This window comes from Elephas maximus, chromosome 12 (genome assembly GCF_024166365.1).
Source record: "Elephas maximus indicus isolate mEleMax1 chromosome 12, mEleMax1 primary haplotype, whole genome shotgun sequence".
In the NCBI taxonomy this organism is placed as follows: Eukaryota; Metazoa; Chordata; class Mammalia; order Proboscidea; family Elephantidae; genus Elephas; species Elephas maximus.
This window is the reverse complement of record NC_064830.1, coordinates 89,122,560-89,140,938: the sequence shown is the minus strand read 5'-3', so window position 1 is coordinate 89,140,938 and position 18,379 is coordinate 89,122,560. Positions and strand designations below refer to the sequence as shown.

The following is an 18,379-nucleotide window of genomic DNA, read 5'->3' as shown; positions in this document are numbered from 1 at the left end:
AAGTTGTAGTCGAGGCAAGACGGGAGGCGAAATTGGCGGCGGGCTTGCTTCCCAGAGGAGCTGCCCCTAGGCGGCGGCAAAACGCTAAAGCCGGGACGACAGAGACAAGCCCAAGTCTGGGCCCAGGGAGCTACCAGCCGCTAGACCCAACCTGAGTCCCAGAGAAGATGGCTGAAGCCAGGACCCAGGAACGCAGGCTCCCAGCATGGACGGCCGTGCCTGCCCCACACCTCTCGGGGCTCAGAAAGCAGCAGGTCTATAGGGCCAGGCATCTGCATTTGAGTCCCCCCCTTCTCGGATTCCACGTGAGCCTGGGACAGTCTCCACGTCATTGTTTTATTATTTACAAACGCTACAGAATGAGGGGTGCTGACACGCGTGGGGTAAGAGGGGCGAGTGGGATGAGAAGTTTACGGGGCACTAGGGCCTAGAGAGCAGCACTCAGGCCATATCTATAGGGCAGCCAGGGTTGAAAGGATTTAAAAACGAGATCCAAGCCAGCCAGATCGCAGGAGAGGTGGAGGCACAGTCCCCCTTCTGATTTTCCCCCCAAGGTCACAGTGCATGCAATAAAATATATGTACAGGAGCTGGGTCCTTCCTCTGCAGGGGCTCTGAGGGGCCAGAGTGCCCTTGGCAAGGAGGGAGGCCAGTGGCGCCCCCCGGCTGCCAGGCCGGGCTGGAGCCACATGAGTCAGGAGCAGGGATCAGTCAGTCCCAGCCATTGTCCTTAATCATGTGGTTGAGTTCAATGATGTACTTCCCCTCTTTGTACTTCTGGCTGCTCTCGAAGGCCTGTTCCTGAAAGGAGAGGAGGGACCAGTCACCCCTGAAGCAACAGCCTTACCAAGGGACAAGTGCTGGAACAGGGGTCATGATTGGCCTCATTTTACATATTTAGGAAACTGTTACCCAGAGAAGCCAAGCCACTGCCTGCGGTCACACGGCTGGTAGATGACAGGGCCAAGTTTCTCACTATGGGGTAGAACTCACTGGATCGCGGGCACTTTTTACTAATAATGTTGGCTCCAACAGAGAGGATATGAAGTGTCTAAAAGATTTCATAAGCCAGGAGTGGCAAACTGGTGGCCCATGGGCCAATTTTGGCCTATCCATGTGTTTTGTTTGGCGAGCAGAGTTCGATAAAAATAATTTAAAATACTAAAATATAGGCAAGCCATGCTTACTCCAGTTTTCCATAGACTTCCCCTTCCCTAGATCTTTGTTACCACTTTTCCAAATCTAGGGTTTCTATTTGGCCCTGCAGGCACCTGAGTTTCTGAACTCTGGACTAGGCCACCTCTTTATTTAACAGAGGCCCAGAGAGGTCAAGCACCTGCCCAGGTACACACAGTAAATCTATAACAGGGCCGGGGTGAACTCAGGCCAGGGCTGTATGTCTGTCTCTGCCTGGGGCACACACCTCACAGAGACACTGCAGCTCCAGGCCATGCCTGAGAAATCCTGTCTCCTGCAGTTTCCCAAGACCATCTTCCTTTACTGCATCTAATCAGATCCCCCAAACAACCTCGGGTGCCAGGCGGTGGCTTTATCCTCAAATGCTAGATAAAGAAATGAGACTCAGGGTAGTGAAATCAGACCCTGGACAGTAGCAGTGGCAATTAGGACAGTGGAAGAAGAGACCCAACCAAGCTCCATGTTGCTGTGAGGTCTTGGACAACCACTCTGACCCTCTGAATAACAGTATAATCTGGTGGTCACAGGTTTGGAAAAAAAACAAATTAGGATTCTGGTCCCTATTGGGCAATGTACCAGTCGTATGACCGTAGGCGAATTACCTAACACCTCTGGGCCTCCATTTCTTCTTCTGTAAAATGGAGGTAATAATAGACTCTACCTGAAGGACTGTTGTAATGACTGAGATAATACATCCCAAACACACGGCACATGAGCATTCAATAAACAGTGACTCTGATTATATCCTCATTTCTAAAATGAGGATGCTAGGGCCTGTGAGGGAAGGGATGAATTGAGAAAATTCCTAAAAGCCCTTGCAGGATATGAGAGAAGAACAGAACATGGTCAGGGGATCAAAAAGCAGACTTGTATGAGCTAGGCCTGTGCACTTTGAAAGATCACCAAATGATTGATTGTGAGGAGGAGGTGATGTGGTCAGGTCAGAGGCTAGCCTGGGGTCAGAGGTCACTAACTCACATATTTCCAGCCCAAAGTGGTCTTGCAGTTCTCGCAGTGGATGTCAGCGACAGCATGGAGGCCTGTCAGCAGCACCCGCTCCTCGGCTGGCCCGCAGCCCACATTCACCCTGTGGGGACATAGGGCAGTCCCAGGGAGGGTCCCACCATCATAAGCCTCCCTCCAGTGAAAGGTGGTCATAGCTTGCTGCCTCAATCAGGGGACTCTGGGAGCCTCAGCATGATGCCAGGGGTCACAGGTCACAGCAGAGGTCAGGGAAAAAGATGAGGGAGGCTGAATACTCACACAGAGTTGAAGAGGTAGGCACGCCCCTGACTGCCCTGGAAGGACTAAAGGGTGGGAAGAAGAGAGGAAGGGGTCAGGGTGACTGGTGGGGAGCTGCCAAGCAGCCCCACCAGTCTCCCATTGCAGCCCCACCTGTGGCCTGGTTACCTTGGAGATGAGGTCGTCGTGGTTGGCCAGGTGAGCTCGACAATGGGCACAGCTATACCTCCGGTGACAATCATCTAAGTAGGCCTGAAACGTCTTGGGTTTTGAAATCCGCACCATGGCGGGGGCCGGGGGCAGTGGCCCCACGCGGGGAGCGGCCCACGGGGAGCAGAGGGAGCCCAGTGCCTGCCAGGGAGGGAGGGAATGGGCTGTCAGGCCCTGGGACACACACGTAGGCACGCCCAGGGCCATGGGGACTCTCTCTGTCACACTTGGCTGCTGTCTCCTCTCCCCAGAGCCAGTAGCCTCCCCAGGGGCCAGAGTCGTCTCAGTTTTGACTGATTGAGGAGGCTTCAGGTTGCATCAGTGGAGAAACTGAGGCTAGGAGGAGCCCAAGGTGAGTCACCCACTTGCGTCTGGCCTCACCACTGCTGGCCTGGCAGCTGAAGCTGGAGGAAGGGGCTTTAGAGTGCATGGGCTGTCAGTTCCCAATTTAGGGGGAGCATGGGAGGTTTAAAACTACGTGGTCCTCGGGACCTCATTTGGACTGTAGCAGGGGCTTCACTTAAGATACAGGGAGTTCACCTGGGGAGAAGGTCCCTCACCTAAAGGTGGCAGGAGGCCTCACTGAAGGTGGAGGGTCATCTAGAAGGGGAGGGGCTCTTACCTGGGGACGCTGAGGCCTTACGTACGCCGAGGGGATCTTACCTGCATCCCGGAGCCTTACCTGAGACCCCGGAGCTCACCTGGGGCGCGGGGGGGGGCTTTGGGAGCGGGCGCCGGGAGAAGGGGCAGTCCTCGTCGGCTGGGCGGGGGCGCGGGGCCTCACCTCGCCTGGGCGCGCGAGGGCCCGGTCCGCCGGGGTGGCTTGGCTTAGGAGTGGGGGGCGCTCCTAGCGGGCGCCGTCCCCCCGGCCCGGGTTCGCAGCCGCCGCGACTTGTTTACACCGAGACCAGCTGCTGCCGCCGATGCGGCGGGAGGGGGAGGGGGCCGGCCTCTTGTCCCGGCGGCCGCCGTGGCCAATCGGCGTGCAGCATGCAAATGAGGGGGCGCGTCATCGGGCGGCCAGCGCAGGCCCGGGCTGCCCTTCCTCCTGCTCCGGACTCTGGCCGGCCCGGAAATGCGGCTGTGGCCGGCAGACAAACCCGTGGGCCCGCAGCGCCCCGGGCCTGGGTGGTCCTTTAAAGAGCAATGATCAGGAGGGAGAGAGTGGTTGGACTCATGCACCCTGCAAATAATAGTTTCCCACCGATTGCACCTCATTCTTTTAATCCCTGCAGTATATCCTATGAGGCAGTTTCTACTATTGTTCCCATTTAACCGAGGAATCCAGGCCCAGAGATGTTTAGCAAGTCTCCCAGGATTATGATTCGGATTCTCACTTTGGTCTGATTCCATAGTTTCTGCCATAGCACTAGGAGCAGGCTCAGTTCACTTAGAATGGAAGAGCTTAAAGGTGCCTGTCTGGGAGCCAGATCCTGGGAACAGGCAAATTCCTATTGTCCAGCGTCATCTCCTCCAGGCAGTCTCCTCTGATGCCCAGACCCCTGGGTTGAGTGCCCCCTCTGAATTCAGTTGATGATGTCTGTTTAAGCATGTCTGCCATGCTAAACTTGCCTTTTTACAGCTGGGGCCCCAGTACCCAGCCTACCCTAGAGACAGCTGATGTTTGTGAAATATGCGAATGGATAAATGACTAAGGTACCAAGGCTGGGGAGGGCTAACTTCCGGAAGCCTGAGCACCTGGGAAGACAGGCTTTCTGGAGTGGAAGGTCGGAACTGCTGAAGCAGTAGATGGGTGCTGTGAACTCGGCTGTCCCACTCATGTCCATCCTCTGCAGCCCAGCGAGGAGGCCCACAGGGGCAGGACATGGGAGAGCAAGTCCCTTGCTGTGTGTCTGGAGCTCTTAATGGCCTCAGGAGAATGGGACCATCATCTGTGTCTCTCAATAAAAGGGGCTGGGGGCCAGGACACCTGGGTTGGCCCTGCAAGGGACATTCTTGAGGAAGAGTGGAGGCCAGAGTGGCACAGGGTGTGGCATTACACTGGGTCTGGAATGTAGTGGAACCAGTGGGTCAAGCTGGTTAGAGCCCCAGGCCTTCGTTTCCCCTGTCCAGCAACCATCTTTACAGTCTTCCAGGATCCCCTCCCCAAGCACAAACACATGACTAAAAAGAAAATATTTATTGGGAAGGAGAAACAAAGGACACAGGGAGGGCCTTCGAGCTTAGGAGGCCCGAGCAGCTGTTCTGTGGTTGTCCAGATAGCGCCTCAGGGCTGTGGGATAATCGGTTATGACGCCAGTGGCCCCCAGGCCGAAGGCCACGTCAAAATCCGACTCTTCGTTAAGGCACCAAAATATCACCTGAGCAGGGAGGAAAGGGCTTGTAGTTTCCAAATGACTTTACCTGGAACATGGCTTTTTCTCCTCCTCTGTGGAGCCCTCCTAGTCGTGGAATGCTGGAGCTGATAAGTTTTCAGGCATTTTGTAAACTGGTTATTAAACACAGCTGCTATTAAAAATGAAATGATATGAACTTATAATTAAATAAAGTCTACTAAAACCAAAGATAATAAATACCTCAAACGCATCGTTTCCCTAAACGTTTTGCTATTACCAGTGTTCTGAGGTTATTTACATCTGTTGAATCTGGATGGTGGCAATGCTACACACATCACTTCCCAACTCTGCATTCAGTGACTTGGTAGCTTGAAATTGACCAAAGGTGTGAGTATTTACACCAGGGAAATTGGCTCAAATCAGGCCCCCTCCCCCCACCTTTTTTTTTTTTTCAAATCCCGGAGAGCCGGCTTTTGAGCATCTACCAGCATGCCACTGCTTCCCAGTGGGCAATGAGGTAGGTGAAGACGGTATTTTTAACCCAGGCAAGTCACCAGGCCTCCCGCTTTCTTAATTTGACAAATGAGGGTGATCGTCAATCTGACAGAATTGTGGTGACGATCCCTGAAGTGAGAGCGCTCATCTGAAAGAGCTTTGTCATTCCCGTCCCTCCCTCTCCCCCACATCCAATCAGCAGCCCAGTCCTGGCCTCTTTGTGAGTTAACTCTTCCATCCATCCCCACTGCTGCCACCCAGGCCCAAGTCCTATCGGTGGCAGCAGCAGCTTCCTAAGGGGCTCTCTGATTCCATACTGTCCCCCACAATCTCCTCTCCACTTAGTGGCCAGAATAACCCTCACCTCGACAAACCTAAGTAGGATCAGTTCTCTCCTCTGTTTTTTAAGACCCTCAAAAGCTTCCTTTCCCTTTGGGCTGAAGTCCAAGCTCCTTATTGAGGTTCACAGGGCCTGCCTGCCTCAGCTTCTGCTGCCGTCTCCAGCTCAGCTTATGCCACTTCCTCCAGGCTGCAGCCCTATGGAACCCCTCAGTTCCTCTGACCATGGTGTTCTCCAGCTCCTCCAGCCTTCCCACATGCTAAGCGTTCTGCCTGAAATGTTCTTCCTTTCCTTCTCTGAGTTAGCTTCCTCTCACCTTTCATGTGGCTGCTCACACCTCACTCCTTCAGGAAGGCCCTCCCTGACCCCGAAGACCACGACACTGTTTCCTTTCTGTCCACTCATTGCCTTGTGATGGCTTGCTTCATTTCTTTACTCTTCATTTTAAGTTCCCTGCTCAATCCGCTGGAAACCCTGGTGTTGCTGTGGTTAAGAGCTACAGCTGTTAACCAAAAGGTTAGCAGTTCAAATCTACCAGGTGCTCCTTGAAAACCCTATGGGGCAGTTCCACTCTGTCCTATAGGGTCACGATGAGTTGGAATCAACTCTACAGCAATGGGTTGGGTTTGGTTTGGTTTTTTTTTTTGGCTCAATCCCCAGTACCACAGTGCCGAGAACATAGTACATGCTTAACAGAGGTTTGCTAACTGAATGACTTGGTCAAAGTAGACGCTCAGGTGAGCAGGAAGGGGTTGGCTGGGCCTGGTTTCCCCCTTCTCCGGCCTTTCTCCAGTCAGCTCATCAGGGATCAGCATAGTAGGTTCAATACATCATCACCTTAACATTTATCAAGCCCTTATTCAGTACTAGTTACATATCCCAAAGAGCTAATACTACCATCATCCCAATTCTACAGATGAAGAAACTGACTCGGAAGGTAAAGTGACCTGCCCAAATGACCCAGTTAGTTAGTGGCAGAGCTGTGACTGGACCTCAGCTGCCAGGCCCAATGCCTTGAATCACCTGCTTGCTGAGGGGGAGTGATAATCAGGTCCTACCTGTATCCCTCGCCCCTCCAAGTGTCGGATCAGGCTTTTTCTCATGATGAACCTGGGGGGAGGAGGTGGCAAGGGTGATGATGCGAGGGGTCAAAGGAGGAGGATTGTAGTGGGTCTCTATGGGGAATACTCAACCCAACCTTCTTGCCCACCTCACCATTTTGAAACCATAGCCGCCAACTGGTTCAGCCCAGGGCAGGAAAATGGGAAGTAGGTCCTGTGGACAGAAAGTGTTGGAGGTCAGCCACATGGGATGGGGTTGGGTAGTAGTGACTCCCTGACCAGTGTGACCCTGGACCCTCCAGAAGAACCCTAGTGGTCACCCAGATGAACAATTTGCCCATCGTTCGGCAAGATCCTACTCCGGTATCTTTGAATCCACACTTTGATGTCAGCGTGTGCCCCTCCCCTCATCATTTTGAGGAAACAGTCTCAGAGAGCTAAAGTAACTTGCCTGAGGTCACACAGCAAGTGAGTGGTGGGGCCAAGACCAGAACCCAGTTTGATTCAGAAGCTGGACACTCAGTCTGGATATTCTCCTGGTTGGGCCCAATCAATTTATTGAGACCTGACAGGGCTTAATGAGTTGGCTACTTGCCCCTAACTGTTCTGCTCCAGGGAGGACTTCAGATACTCTTTTCACAATTTCCAGGGCAGCCTTTGGAGCCAGAACCAAGACAAGCCTGTACTTCCAGCTGTGTGACCTTGGGCAAGTCACAGAGCCTCTCTGAGTCTCAAATTCTCCATGAGTACCATGGGGGTCATGATTCCTATACCTCCTGGGGGTGCTTAAAGCTCAATTAAGCTAAACAATGTACAAATAATTTGCAAATCCTGCAGAAAAAGTTTTGTGCTGTAATGATCTCCCTGTAGCTAAGGATTGTGGGGGCTGGCTGAGGAGCCTCCCTCAGGACAAGAGGGAGGAGAAAGCCACTGGGGACGACTTCGCAGGAAGCAAAGGGCAGAGGCTGGATTTGAGAACCAGGAAGTATCCAAATCCCTGATACTTTACTCAGCTCCTTATGTGGCTGTTACTTTGTTAATCCTTGTCTACTAGCAGGAAATGGCTTGCCTTTTTCTTTTGAGAATCTGACAAGAGTGCTGCTGAAATTAATGACTGTCTTCCCAGCCAGAGTGTAAGCTCACCAAGGGCCTCCCCGCCCCACGTTGGTCTTATTTACTAATGTAACTAACTGCACCTGGCATAGAGTAGGATGAATGACAACAGAGTACATATCTGTTGAATAAACAATAAGCAAACCCTTTCCCCTAAAACTCTACATCAATACACATTTGCATATAATTTCAGGGGGCTCATGGCTCCCTTCGTTTTTGTGAATGCTGGGTAAGAGCCACTGTTTTAAAAAGACCTTGGAGTTAGGTTTGAGGGAAGCCAAGGAGCTGGGGAGCCAGAGTCTCCTCTTCCACAGCCAGGCTGAGAGGACCCTGAGCAATGGGGTTAGACCAGAGGGATCTCCAAGGGTCCCATCCCCTGCCCCCAAACACCAGTACCTGTTGATGATGGTGGGCAGGAATGAGAAGACGAACTTCTCAGGGATTGGGATGAAGGGCAGCAGTCCCACGTAATAAAGCAGCAGCATCCAAAATGCTCGGCTTAGCGTGAAGGAGAAGGGCATCTCAGGGTTCTGGAGAGAAAAGGGAAGAAGTACGAAAAGGGTCAGTCTGCTCCTGGGAAAGAGGAACGGACGCTCAGGGTGCAGGGGGAACAGCCTTGGACATTCAGGGGCTCCCTGCTACCTGTGGGATCAAAGCCACACCTGGCTCAGTACAGCCTCCTCGTTCCCATCATTCCCATCTTCACACCTTTGCTCACACTTTCCTCCATACCTCACCTCTCTACATCCTCCCCTTTGAGACCCGTTCCCCCAGAATCCTCCCAGATGCCTCAGGTCTAGACCCCTTAGGCGGGGCTGGATTCCAGCTCCTGGGAGGAGAGGCTGCAGGGAAACCAGGCGCAGGGAGGGAAAGCAGCCTCACAGCAGCCTTGCACTTCTTCATCACTGAGCTCTTCTCCGAGGCCCAGACGGTGATCTCGCTGCGGTCAAAGCACCTCACCAGGCCTGCTATCTGGCAGTGGGGGGGAGCAGGCAGTAAAGAGGAGAGCCAGGTCTCTCTCCACTGCCTGGAGCTCCAACCCCCAGCCACAGTGCCACCTTGTGAATGAGCTCTTCGTTCTCCCCTTTGACCTCCACGCTCATGGGTGTCCGAGGGAACCTCCGGAACAGGTCCTCCAGGCGCACCATGTGCCTGTCTGACCCGTGAGCAAAGTGGCCTGTGGGATGTGGGAAGAGGAATCAGGGAAGGATTGGTGGTGAGGGGGATCATGGAATGGCAGCCCAGAGGAGAAAAGAAGGCAGGAAGTTGAAGCTATTGCCCCATTCAGGCTCAGCTCTGCCCAGAGGTCACAGTCCATGCTCTCACCAGGTGAGAAGTAAACCTCCAGCTCCTCCTTGTAGAGAGGCAAGTCCTGAGGGGAGAGAGCAGGGAGGATGTCACTAGGAGGCAGGAATGGAGGTGTGGCAACTCTCTGGGATGTGGCGTGGGGGCTGGGATAAAGCCCACCTCAAAGTCCAGGCTGCTCACTTCTTTGTTCAGGCCCGACTGGCGTAACAGGTTCTTGTCATGGGATACCACCACCACACCATCCTTTGTCAGCTGGCAGTCCAGCTCTAAGAAGTCGGCTCTCAGGGCCATGGCGCTGTGGGAGTAAAGGTCAGTGGGGAGCAGGGAATGGGGGATGGGGCCAAACTGCACGGTCTGAGGGAGGTTTGGGGGTAAGATGGGGGCAGAGGGCAAGGCGGGATGTGCAGGTTGTACACTGTACCACTCCAGGGTGCTCTGGTCACCCAAACACGGCAGTAAATGACCCCCTGGTGTCCTGTCATGTACAACCGGCACAACCTTACAGGGCAACTGTGGGTCAAGGGCAGACACACTCACTTCTCCATGGCCTCCATGGTGTTCTCCAGCCTCTCTCCGGATCCTGGATGGGGCAGCCAGAGTGGGTCCCTGAGGTCTGGGGTCCAGGAGCCTGGCCCTGACCTTTTCACTCGACATTCCCCCTTTCTGGCCTTCTTCCTTCCTTCGCCTCGGATCCCCTGCCTCATCGCCCCCAGTCCACACAGGTACTTCTTGCCTATTCCATGTCCTGCCCTCGCTCTCTCCTCCTACTTTGGAAGCTAGCTGACCCCCTTCTAGAATCCTGTCCTGGAGACCTACTCTCTCCTATCCACCCTGGCACCTGTCTTGCTACCCCTGCTCCACCCTCAACTGCTATTGCCCCAACCCCCTTCCCACCCCGGCCCAGCTCACCTCCTCGGTGGGCCCCCAGGCGGGGACAGAAGGCTGGAACCCAAGGTGTGTGCAGTAGGCGTGGCCGGCGCAGAAAGAAGATGGAGAGCATGATGTAGCCACCCAGGGTGGGCAGGGCATAGTACAGCAGAGGGCTCATGGCTGCACTGCAGCTCAGGGCTCTGGTTGCTGAGAGCTCTATGTCCCTGACGGACTGTGCTGCCTTGCTGCCTGCCTGGCTGGTGTAGGCTGGCTCTACCACTGGCCGCCACCACGCCCCTGGGACCTGCTGAGCCTGCTGCTGGCTCGGGGCCAGGCTGCAGGCTAGGGCTGGGGTAGAGGGAGCTGTAGAGGCAGCCTGAGTCTCACACCCATAGACGCCTCACAGGCCCCGGCATACCTCTATCCTCAGGCACATTGGGAGAATGAAGTCCCCACCACCAGGTCTGCTGCCATCTTCCCCCCTCCCACTGGTGCTTATGGCCAGGAAACACATCTGCCATTGCAACTTCCAAAGAATCTGGGGCTGTGTAGGGTGTACCTGAGTCACCCCCAAGTCACCCCTAGCCAGTTAGACAGGAAGTCATTGGAGGGGACAAGGACGGTGACTAAGGGGAAAACTGACCCCACTCTTTCCAAGAGTCTGGAATTCCTTACACCTGGCCAGATGGGTAGGATGATGGTGAGCCACCAAAGGTCACCAAGGCTGGGTAAAATCACAACTGGGAAGAGGCTTGGGCACTAGTAGGGTCAGGGACATCGGCGAACAGACAGAGCCAGGGTCATCCGTGTACACATCTCTATATTTATATATTAGATACAGGCACAGGGAGGTGGGCAGGGGGCACCGGGCTCGCCATGTGCCCCCACCTCCACTTCTGATCACCCACACACAGAAGCAGCAGGGCGTTAAATGTGGCAGCTTTGCGGGGGAGGGGGCTGAGGCCTGGGCCCTGCTCCTCAGGGATACTAGCCCTTGAGACTTAGGAATGTTCCTCAGGGAAAACGGGGTGGGGTTTTGATGAGGTGAGTGGAGCAAGGCTAGCCAGAAGTCCCTACTCAGTGCCCCCACCCCCTCGCCACCCCTTAGTAAGTGCTGGGGGCAGTCAGGTCCCCCTGATTCCAGAACTACCAGAGACTGAGATAGCTGGGGTAAGTGCAGGCAGAGCAAGGTGGAGGGCAGTTTGCTTTGGGGTTACCTGAGTCCCTCAGGCCCTGGGGGGGGGGAAAAGGGAGAAAGGGAAAAAGGTCTTGGTCTGCCTGAAGCAGGAAGTCCAAGCACAGGGAGAGGTGGCCAGGCCCGCCCTCTGCCCTGGCCGGGGCTGCCAGGGTCTGGGCTGGGCAGTGTCCATTTTCTAACAGTCCAGCAGGGGAGGGGCAGGCAGGTGGCAGGGCCTAAATGAAAAGGCAGGCAGGAAAGGAACCATGAGTACCCACGACAGAACCTGTCAGAGCCCTGACCTCAATTCTTCCCATTTCCTTCTCACAGCTGGGTAGATATTTAGCCTCTCTGTATCTCAGTTTCCTCATCTGTAAAATGGGGATAATAACAGAACCTATCTCAAGGCACTGCTGTGAGGATTAGGATTAGTTAATATATGTCAGCCTCTTATGATAGTGCTTAGTACTATGAAGCATTTGCTCTCCTTATTAGAATGGTCTCTAGGAAACTGAGGTGCGTCTTCTACAAGATGATGCAGCTCTTATGTGGCAGAGCTGGGGTCTGAACCCAGGCCACAGCTGGTGAGAGGCAGGAAGGAGACTGGAGGGAGGAGAGTGCAGCAGGGGTGGACCTAGGATCAGCAGGGTTCCCCAACGGTGTGTGAACTGCTGACCTGAGCATGAGGTGTGAGGAGGTCTGGTGCTCCTCCCAGAGCAACCACTGCCCCACCTGCCTCTCTGTCCACACTGAGAGTCAGAGCCTGGCTCTGTTCCTCAGATGGTGAGAGGGGCCCTCAATAACCTCTGAGGGCCTGGAATGGCTACTGGGGCTGGAGGATGCAGGGCGTTAACGGGGAAGCATTTGGGACTGGAGGCAAGGGGATGGGATACACCACAGTTCTGTGGCCCGAGCAGGCTCCGGGCCCTTCTCTTACCACCATACATGTGGATCATGGGTGTGAGGCAAGCTTGAGAGACCGTATGGAGGCGTGCTGAACACCTCGGTATCAGAGTGGGTCTGTGTTGGTGGGGAGCACTCACCAGGCCCCAGGGAGCAGGGGCATCTGTCCAGTTTAAGTGGCTTCTAGTGCCTCAGGCTGGAAGCGGGCTGTCTCCTGAAAGATGAGTGCCTTCAGTCGCTCCTTGGGTAGATCATCCAGCTCCATGTCAAAGGTGAAGGGTTCCTCGGCCACCGGCTGTGGTGACAAAGACAACAAGGGCTCAGGCTATCCCTTGGGGGATGCCCACCCACCCACCTACCTGTCAGTCTTGCTGCTGGTAGCTGACCCACCTCATCTGTGGGGTCATAGTACTGCTCCAGGTAGGGGTGGGCCAGTGCTTCCTCTACTGTGATCCGTTTGTTCGGGTTAAAGGTCAACATCCGGTCCAGCAGTTCAAGCGCTAGGGAAGGGCAGGAGTCAAAGGTCAAAGGGCAAGCTTGAGTAGTTCCCCGAAGCATCACTCTGCTTCTCAGTACCCTGGGGCCTGTCTATTCAGACAGCTGCTGGGCTCACACACCGTCTCCACTCAGTTTTTATCCGACAGCAGTCCTCAAGTCTCTCTCACCTTTGGGGTCTGACTTGGGAAAGAGCTTGGCCCAGGCCACCTTGGTCTTGGCAGGCAGAGACTGTAGGTAGTTTCGGGCCTTCATGTTGATGATACAATTCAGGTCTTCCTGGGATGGGGAGCCCAGAATACCTATGGGTGACGCAGGTGACTCGGTGAGAGATTTCTACTCCCTCCTGGGAGTAGAAAAGGCAAGGAGCTAAGAACCAGAGTCCCGTCCTCCCCCCAGTGATTGACTCCAGGCCCTCACAGAGTCACCTCTGCCTGGGGTGAAAAGCAAAGGGTCTGCATTCAGGAAACCCTAGGCTCAAATTCCAGCTCTAGCACTTCCTAAATGTACAGTTTAGACTTGCCTTTGCCTTGAAATACTGTGAGATGATACAGGGGCTCAACATGTTGTGACCCTACAGATTCAACGACCCTAAAGAATTCTCATTTCTGATAAGCTAATCTCCCTCCCACTCAGTCGACCAGGGCCCCCTTACTCAGAATGTGGTTGAGCTGGTCCAGGTAGTGCTTGCCAGGGAAGATGGGCCGGTTGGAGAGCATCTCAGCCAGGATGCAACCCACAGACCAGATGTCGATGGACTTGGTATAGCCCTGGGGAGGCGGAGAGAGTGATGGGGTCCTGAGCCAGCCTCAATACAAGGCCTTCTTGTCTGGGCCAACCCACCATCCCCAACCTAGATCCAACACTGGCCAGTGAGGCAGAGGGCAGAGGCCTGGAGGACTGAATACTCAGCTTCCTTTCCAAGCCCAAGGGCTGGAGTGATGAGATAGGGCCCAGGGGGGAACTACCTGCATCATGGGGGTCAGTGCCTTGCTTGGAGGTGGCCCAGGGCTCCCTAGGACCTGGCCCCCTCCCTGCAGCGGTAGGCAGCCCCCCTACCTTGGAGTTGAGCATGATCTCTGGTGCCCGGTACCAGCGTGTAGCCACGTACTCTGTCAAGAACCCGGTGTGGTCGTGCTCAGGATCGGCAATCCGGGCCAGGCCAAAATCACAGATCTGGAATCAAACCCAGGCTGCTAAGTTCGATGCTCAAGGCCTCCACAGCTCAAGCAGTTGTATCGCTGCACCTTTGCCCATGCTGTTCCCCTTGCCTGGGATGCTCTCTACAATGGGCTTCCGCTGACCTAGACTGCGTCTTTGTGCAAATAAGGAAATGGTTCCCCTTCTGATGGGCACAGTCCTGCCTAGCGCAGACTACTTAGTGAACAGAAAGCAGGGTAACTCTCAGCCTCCAGTCCTTCACAGGGAGGGGCCCCCTGCGTAGCAAACTGCTGCCACCATGCCTCTGCTAATCCCACTTCCTCCAGGAAGCCTTCCCTGACAGACTTAGCCCCCAAGGAGTTCCCAGGAACTCTGCTACACCTTTTGGCCCTTTGGGTACAGGAAACTCACTCCTGAGGCAGTCCTACTTCTTTTCCAGCTGTCAGCTAGAAATTCTTCCAAAGGCTAAAGAGACATGTCTCCCAGGCCACGAGGACCCCACAGAACCATTTGTCCAAGATCCTTCAGAAATATGGAGAGTAATCGTGTGCCTGATAGAGGCAAGGAAACCAAAGGCAGAGAGGGGGAGGCTGGCTCTAGCTTATGGGGCCACCTGGAAGCCCCTAGAGAAGCACCCGAACCCCTGACCTTAAGGTCACAGGTGGTGTTGATGAGCAGGTTGGAGGGCTTTAGGTCTCGGTGCAGCACATTGGCAGAGTGGATATATTTGAGGCCCCGCAGGATCTGGTAGAGGAAGTAGCAGACATGGTCATTGCTCAGCTGCTGGCTTTTGAGCAACTTGTATAGGTCTGTCTCCATCAGGTCCTGTACAATGTAGCTGAGGGTGGCACCAGAGAACCCCTCCCCAGGCCGGGGGTAGCAGGAGGAACTGGGTTAAGGAGAATAAGCTAGACTGCACGTCCCCTCCAGTTGGGACCCTTTGGACTCAGATTTACCAGCCCATATTGTTAGCCAGACAGGGCTCATACTCAGCTGTGGGGCTTGGGGCATCTTCACATCTCAGTTGGGTGACCCTGAGCAAGGCAGTTGTGTTCTATGGCTCTAAACTGTGAAAGGGAGAACTTCACAGTTCAGAGCACCAGCGTAGGAGTTAACATACCAAAGTCTGAAATCCCTACTCTACTACTCACTGGCTTTCTGACCTGTCTGTGCCTCTATTTCCCCATCTGCAAATGAAGGAAATAACTATTCTTTAGAGGGTGGTTGTGAGGACAGGATGACAAAACCCATGTAAAACAGTCAGCCCAGTGTTTGACACATAGTAAGTAATCAGCAAACATCAACTATTATAAATGTCCGTGCCACATGGCTGTTGAGAGGGTTAAATGAGATAATGCATGAACACCATCTGGCATGCAATAAATATTTGCTTATTTTTAAATTCCTGCCTGATGGGAATGGTTTGCGCAAGAAAAATGAGGAGATACTCCCAACAGCACACTCCTACTCAAAGAAGAGTCGTTGGCCAAAAATCAGAAGATTGAGGAATAAATGTACATTTACATTTTAAGATAAAACAAATATTAAATATAAATAAATGCCATTTGGCTTGTCTCTGGAGGAATAAGTACTGAATATCTTTTAGAATCAGCCTCAAAAGGGCCTTCTGAGGACATGTGGACCAACCCTGCTGCTTTAGAGATGGGGAGACCCAGCAAGAGGCAGTGACTGGCTTAAGGTCACACAGCAAGTCAGGGTAAGCACAGAGATTCCCTGTCCAGTCTGTGGTGGAGGCTGCAGACTCTACAGGGCAAATCCCCACTCTTGGGTGGAGGCTGGGGCCCTGGTGATGCAGTGGTTAAGAGCTACAGCGAGCTATGGCTGCTAACCAAAACACTGGCAGTTTGAATTCACCAGCCACTCTTTGGAAACCCTACGGGGCAGCTCTATCCTATTCTACAAGGTTGCTGAGTTGGAATCAACTCGATGGCAACAGGTTTGGTTTTTATTTACTTTGGGTGGCGGTCTGGGATGGGAGAAGGGGTGATGGTATCATAAGCTGCTGAAAACAGAAGCCATCGAGCCAGGCAGGAAGTGGACAACAAACCAGGAAAGCAATATCAGAGGAGGCCAACAAAAGTTAGGCTGTCCCTCCCTGGGCAAGGTTCAAGTTCAGAGGTGACTTGGGTGGGGTTCTGAGAGGGAAATCCCAGAGAAAAGACAAGTTCTTATTTGGGAAAGGGGAAGAGGCAGCAACAGAAGCACTTGATTTTGGACTTTCTGAGTCTCCTTTTCCTCATCTTTGAAATAGAGCTCACAAGGCCCATCTCTTAGGGCAGTTGGGAGGGAGAATAAGAACCATCAAAGCACTTGGCAGGCACAGCTCTCTACACATAGTAGGCCCTCAAGGAAAGGCAGTTTTCTTCCTTCCTGCCTTCGTTCCAGTCTGGGGTCTAGAGAGCAAAGAATCAGTCTGTTAAGCAAGAACCAACTGTGGGCAGAGGCTGGATCATGTCACAGAACTGCAGATGTCAGAAGACAAAGCTCCCATAGAGACTATCTCACCCAGCCCCCTACTGAGGCACAGGGCAGAAAAGGGACTAGCCCAAGGCTACATGGCCTGGCTGCAGCAGGCCAGGATTCAATGAAGGCCCCAATCCTTTAACACTCTGTGTGTGGCCTCTCGGGCCAGAAAGTTTCTTTTACTGGGTTTGTTCTGGAAGGTGGTAGGGAAGAAGGAAGCAGAAAGAATGCCAATGCTGTCCCCAGCCCAGCTCCAAGGCCACGCCTGGCCAGCCATCCGGCAGAGGTGAAGGATACACGTCCCGCATTGCTTCCAGGGTGGGTGCCCGCAGAATGTCTCGGATGCCAATGACATTCTCATGGCGGAAGCGTAGCAAGATCTGGATCTCCCGCAGCGTGCGCTGGCAGTAGGTCTGATGCTCAAAGGGGCTGATCTTCTTGATGGCCACACGAATCTTGCGCACGTGGTCATAAGCTGAGCTGAGAGGGCCAGAGAGATGTTGATGGTGTGGCCTTATAAAGGGGGAGTCCAGGACTGGTAGCCCCACCCAGGCCTTGGCAGGGAGGGAAGGGAGCAGGAGAGGGCTCTGGTCAAGCCATAAACAATGATGGTTCCTTCCTGCTGGGGAGGCCTGGGATCTCTAGGGAGAAGGCAGGGGACCAGCCAGGCAGCCCTTTGGTGACTTCACAAACGGAGGAAGAGGCTGACCGCTCGCTGACATCCCCTATTCTCACCCCCCTTTCATTCTAGTTGCCCTGAACCTTCATCTTCCTCTTCCCACAGGGTGTGCGCCCTGAACCCCAGACAGGTCCAGGGATGGAGATGAATAGAGGACATACAGTGAGGCAAATACAGTGAGACGGAGGGGGCCATAGGAAGGGCTGGAAAGAAGGGACAAGGCAGGGGTTGGTGTCAGGGTGAAGTACCTGGGCAGTAGAGCTGTTCCCGCAGGAACAGAAGCCCAGAGCAGCCGGTGAGGCTGGGAGAGTTCACAGACCCCTCCCAAAGGATGCAGGGAGGCACTCCTGGCCCTCATCCCTCACTGGGCCTCTGGCCCCCAGCCCAAAGCCCTGCCCCACCCTGCCCAGCCCTAAGCGCTACTCTTCTCTCCCAAACTGTTTTGGCACAGTCTCAGTGGGAGAATCCCAGGCATCCTCTCTCCAAAGAAGGTCCTTTACTCCCCCTTAGGATACTACCTCCCCAAGAACACTTAACCTCTTCGGCCCCGGGTCTCCACCCGTTCCTCCCAAGGTCCCCACAGGTCCCCTCGATACACTCAGAAGCCCCTCCCTTCAGTATGGAATGATCCATTCAAGGCCTCCAAGCCCCCTCCCACTGGAACGCACGCAGCGCCCCCTCCCCCAGAAGGCACTCAAAGGTCCCCTCCCCGGGACGCTCCCCGAGCCTCCTCAGTCCCCTGCCTCTTCGGGACGCTCGAGTCTCCACATCTCAGGAAGTACTCAGCACCCCTTCCCCTCTCCTCCCCCACTCTCGGAGCCCCCTCCCCTTAAATCACCCCGATCGCTTAAACAGCCCCCTCCCCTGGGACGCCCCCTCACCTGACCATGCCGTACGCGCCCTCGCCGATGTACTGTAGCTGCGAGTAGCGAGGGCCCACGTCGAACGGCTGCCCCTTTACTACCTCCACTTCCCCCGGGACCCCCAGGCAGACCCCATCAGCTCCCCGGGGCTCCCCGCCCCCCTCAGTCGCCGCCGTCGCCATCTCCACTCCTCCCCTCCCACCTCCCCCCGGCGGCTGCGCCCGAGGCCCCGCCCCTTCCCGCCCGCCCTGTCACCGCGGAGCGGCGCGCGCCGGGTCCCGCCCCCGCCCCGCCCCTGGCGCCCCGCCCCGCCCCTGGCGCCCCGCCCCCTGGCTCCCGCGCAGCTCGAGGCTGGGCCGCGGGCGTCACGTGGTCCGCTCCTGAGCGCGCCCAGATTGTCTCCTGCGGGCGTTGTGGTCCTCGGCGCCCGCGGGCTCCACGGGGCGGTCTTAGGGCTGGTCCGGACCGCCCCCCCCGGGGAGAGA

The 18,379-nt window shown here is 54.8% G+C and overlaps 3 protein-coding genes across 6 annotated transcripts; all 3 read right to left on the bottom strand.

Moving 5' to 3' along the window:
• Nucleotides 1–317: 317 nt before the first annotated feature.
• YPEL3 (yippee like 3) lies at nt 318–3,581 on the bottom strand. 3 transcript variants are annotated; one of them, XM_049903762.1, is made up of 5 exons: nt 3,331–3,581; nt 2,607–2,789; nt 2,460–2,503; nt 2,175–2,283; nt 318–800 (listed from the first exon to the last, which is right to left on the bottom strand). In XM_049903762.1, exons 2-5 carry the CDS (start codon nt 2,721–2,723, stop codon nt 711–713), a joined length of 360 nt encoding a protein of 119 aa, XP_049759719.1. In that variant the 5' UTR covers nt 2,724–2,789; nt 3,331–3,581; the 3' UTR covers nt 318–710. The 3 variants fall into 3 exon arrangements, with proteins under 3 accessions (XP_049759719.1, XP_049759718.1, XP_049759717.1); XM_049903761.1 differs by having other exon boundaries at nt 3,433–3,581; XM_049903760.1 differs by lacking the exon at nt 3,331–3,581 and having other exon boundaries at nt 2,607–3,324.
• Nucleotides 3,582–4,773: 1,192 nt separating this feature from the next.
• GDPD3 (glycerophosphodiester phosphodiesterase domain containing 3) lies at nt 4,774–10,847 on the bottom strand. Of its 2 annotated transcripts, none has more exons than XM_049904087.1 (10): nt 10,172–10,847; nt 9,800–9,842; nt 9,422–9,557; nt 9,281–9,326; nt 9,013–9,131; nt 8,837–8,926; nt 8,351–8,484; nt 6,996–7,055; nt 6,839–6,890; nt 4,774–4,969 (listed from the first exon to the last, which is right to left on the bottom strand). In XM_049904087.1, the coding sequence occupies exons 1-10, from the start codon at nt 10,308–10,310 to the stop codon at nt 4,832–4,834; spliced, it is 957 nt and encodes a 318-aa protein (XP_049760044.1). In that variant the 5' UTR covers nt 10,311–10,847; the 3' UTR covers nt 4,774–4,831. The 2 variants fall into 2 exon arrangements, with proteins under 2 accessions (XP_049760044.1, XP_049760045.1); XM_049904088.1 differs by having other exon boundaries at nt 9,443–9,557.
• Nucleotides 10,848–10,935: 88 nt separating this feature from the next.
• On the bottom strand, nt 10,936–18,076 carry MAPK3 (mitogen-activated protein kinase 3). The gene is made up of 9 exons (XM_049904086.1): nt 17,913–18,076; nt 16,650–16,832; nt 14,517–14,706; nt 13,767–13,883; nt 13,363–13,477; nt 12,878–13,009; nt 12,603–12,712; nt 12,353–12,507; nt 10,936–11,545 (listed from the first exon to the last, which is right to left on the bottom strand). Exons 1-8 carry the CDS (start codon nt 18,074–18,076, stop codon nt 12,385–12,387), a joined length of 1,134 nt encoding a protein of 377 aa, XP_049760043.1. The 3' UTR covers nt 10,936–11,545; nt 12,353–12,384.
• Between the last annotated feature and the right edge of the window lie 303 nt (nt 18,077–18,379).

What these genes read in the sequence shown, in the direction of transcription:
- MAPK3 (XM_049904086.1), bottom strand. Translation starts at nt 18,076, where the DNA reads ATGGCGACGGCGGCGACTGAGGGGGGCGGGGAGCCCCGGGGAGCTGAT. An exon ending in GGCGCGTACGGCATGGTCAG is followed by an intron (nt 16,833 to 17,912) that starts GTGAGGGGGCGT and finishes TGGCCCTCTCAG; the next exon opens with CTCAGCTTATGACCACGTGC. An exon ending in ACACCACCTGTGACCTTAAG is followed by an intron (nt 13,884 to 14,516) that starts GTCAGGGGTTCG and finishes GTTTGATTCCAG; the next exon opens with ATCTGTGATTTTGGCCTGGC.
- GDPD3 (XM_049904087.1), bottom strand. Translation starts at nt 10,310, where the DNA reads ATGAGCCCTCTGCTGTACTATGCCCTGCCCACCCTGGGTGGCTACATC. An exon ending in CCTGGGGGCCCACCGAGGAG is followed by an intron (nt 9,843 to 10,171) that starts GTGAGCTGGGCC and finishes TGCCCCATCCAG; the next exon opens with GATCCGGAGAGAGGCTGGAG. An exon ending in GGAGGTTTACTTCTCACCTG is followed by an intron (nt 9,132 to 9,280) that starts GTGAGAGCATGG and finishes CACATCCCACAG; the next exon opens with GCCACTTTGCTCACGGGTCA.
- YPEL3 (XM_049903760.1), bottom strand. Translation starts at nt 2,855, where the DNA reads ATGGCCCTGGGCGTGCCTACGTGTGTGTCCCAGGGCCTGACAGCCCAT. An exon ending in ACGACGACCTCATCTCCAAG is followed by an intron (nt 2,504 to 2,606) that starts GTAACCAGGCCA and finishes CCCACCCTTTAG; the next exon opens with TCCTTCCAGGGCAGTCAGGG. An exon ending in GCCTACCTCTTCAACTCTGT is followed by an intron (nt 2,284 to 2,459) that starts GTGAGTATTCAG and finishes ATGTCCCCACAG; the next exon opens with GGTGAATGTGGGCTGCGGGC.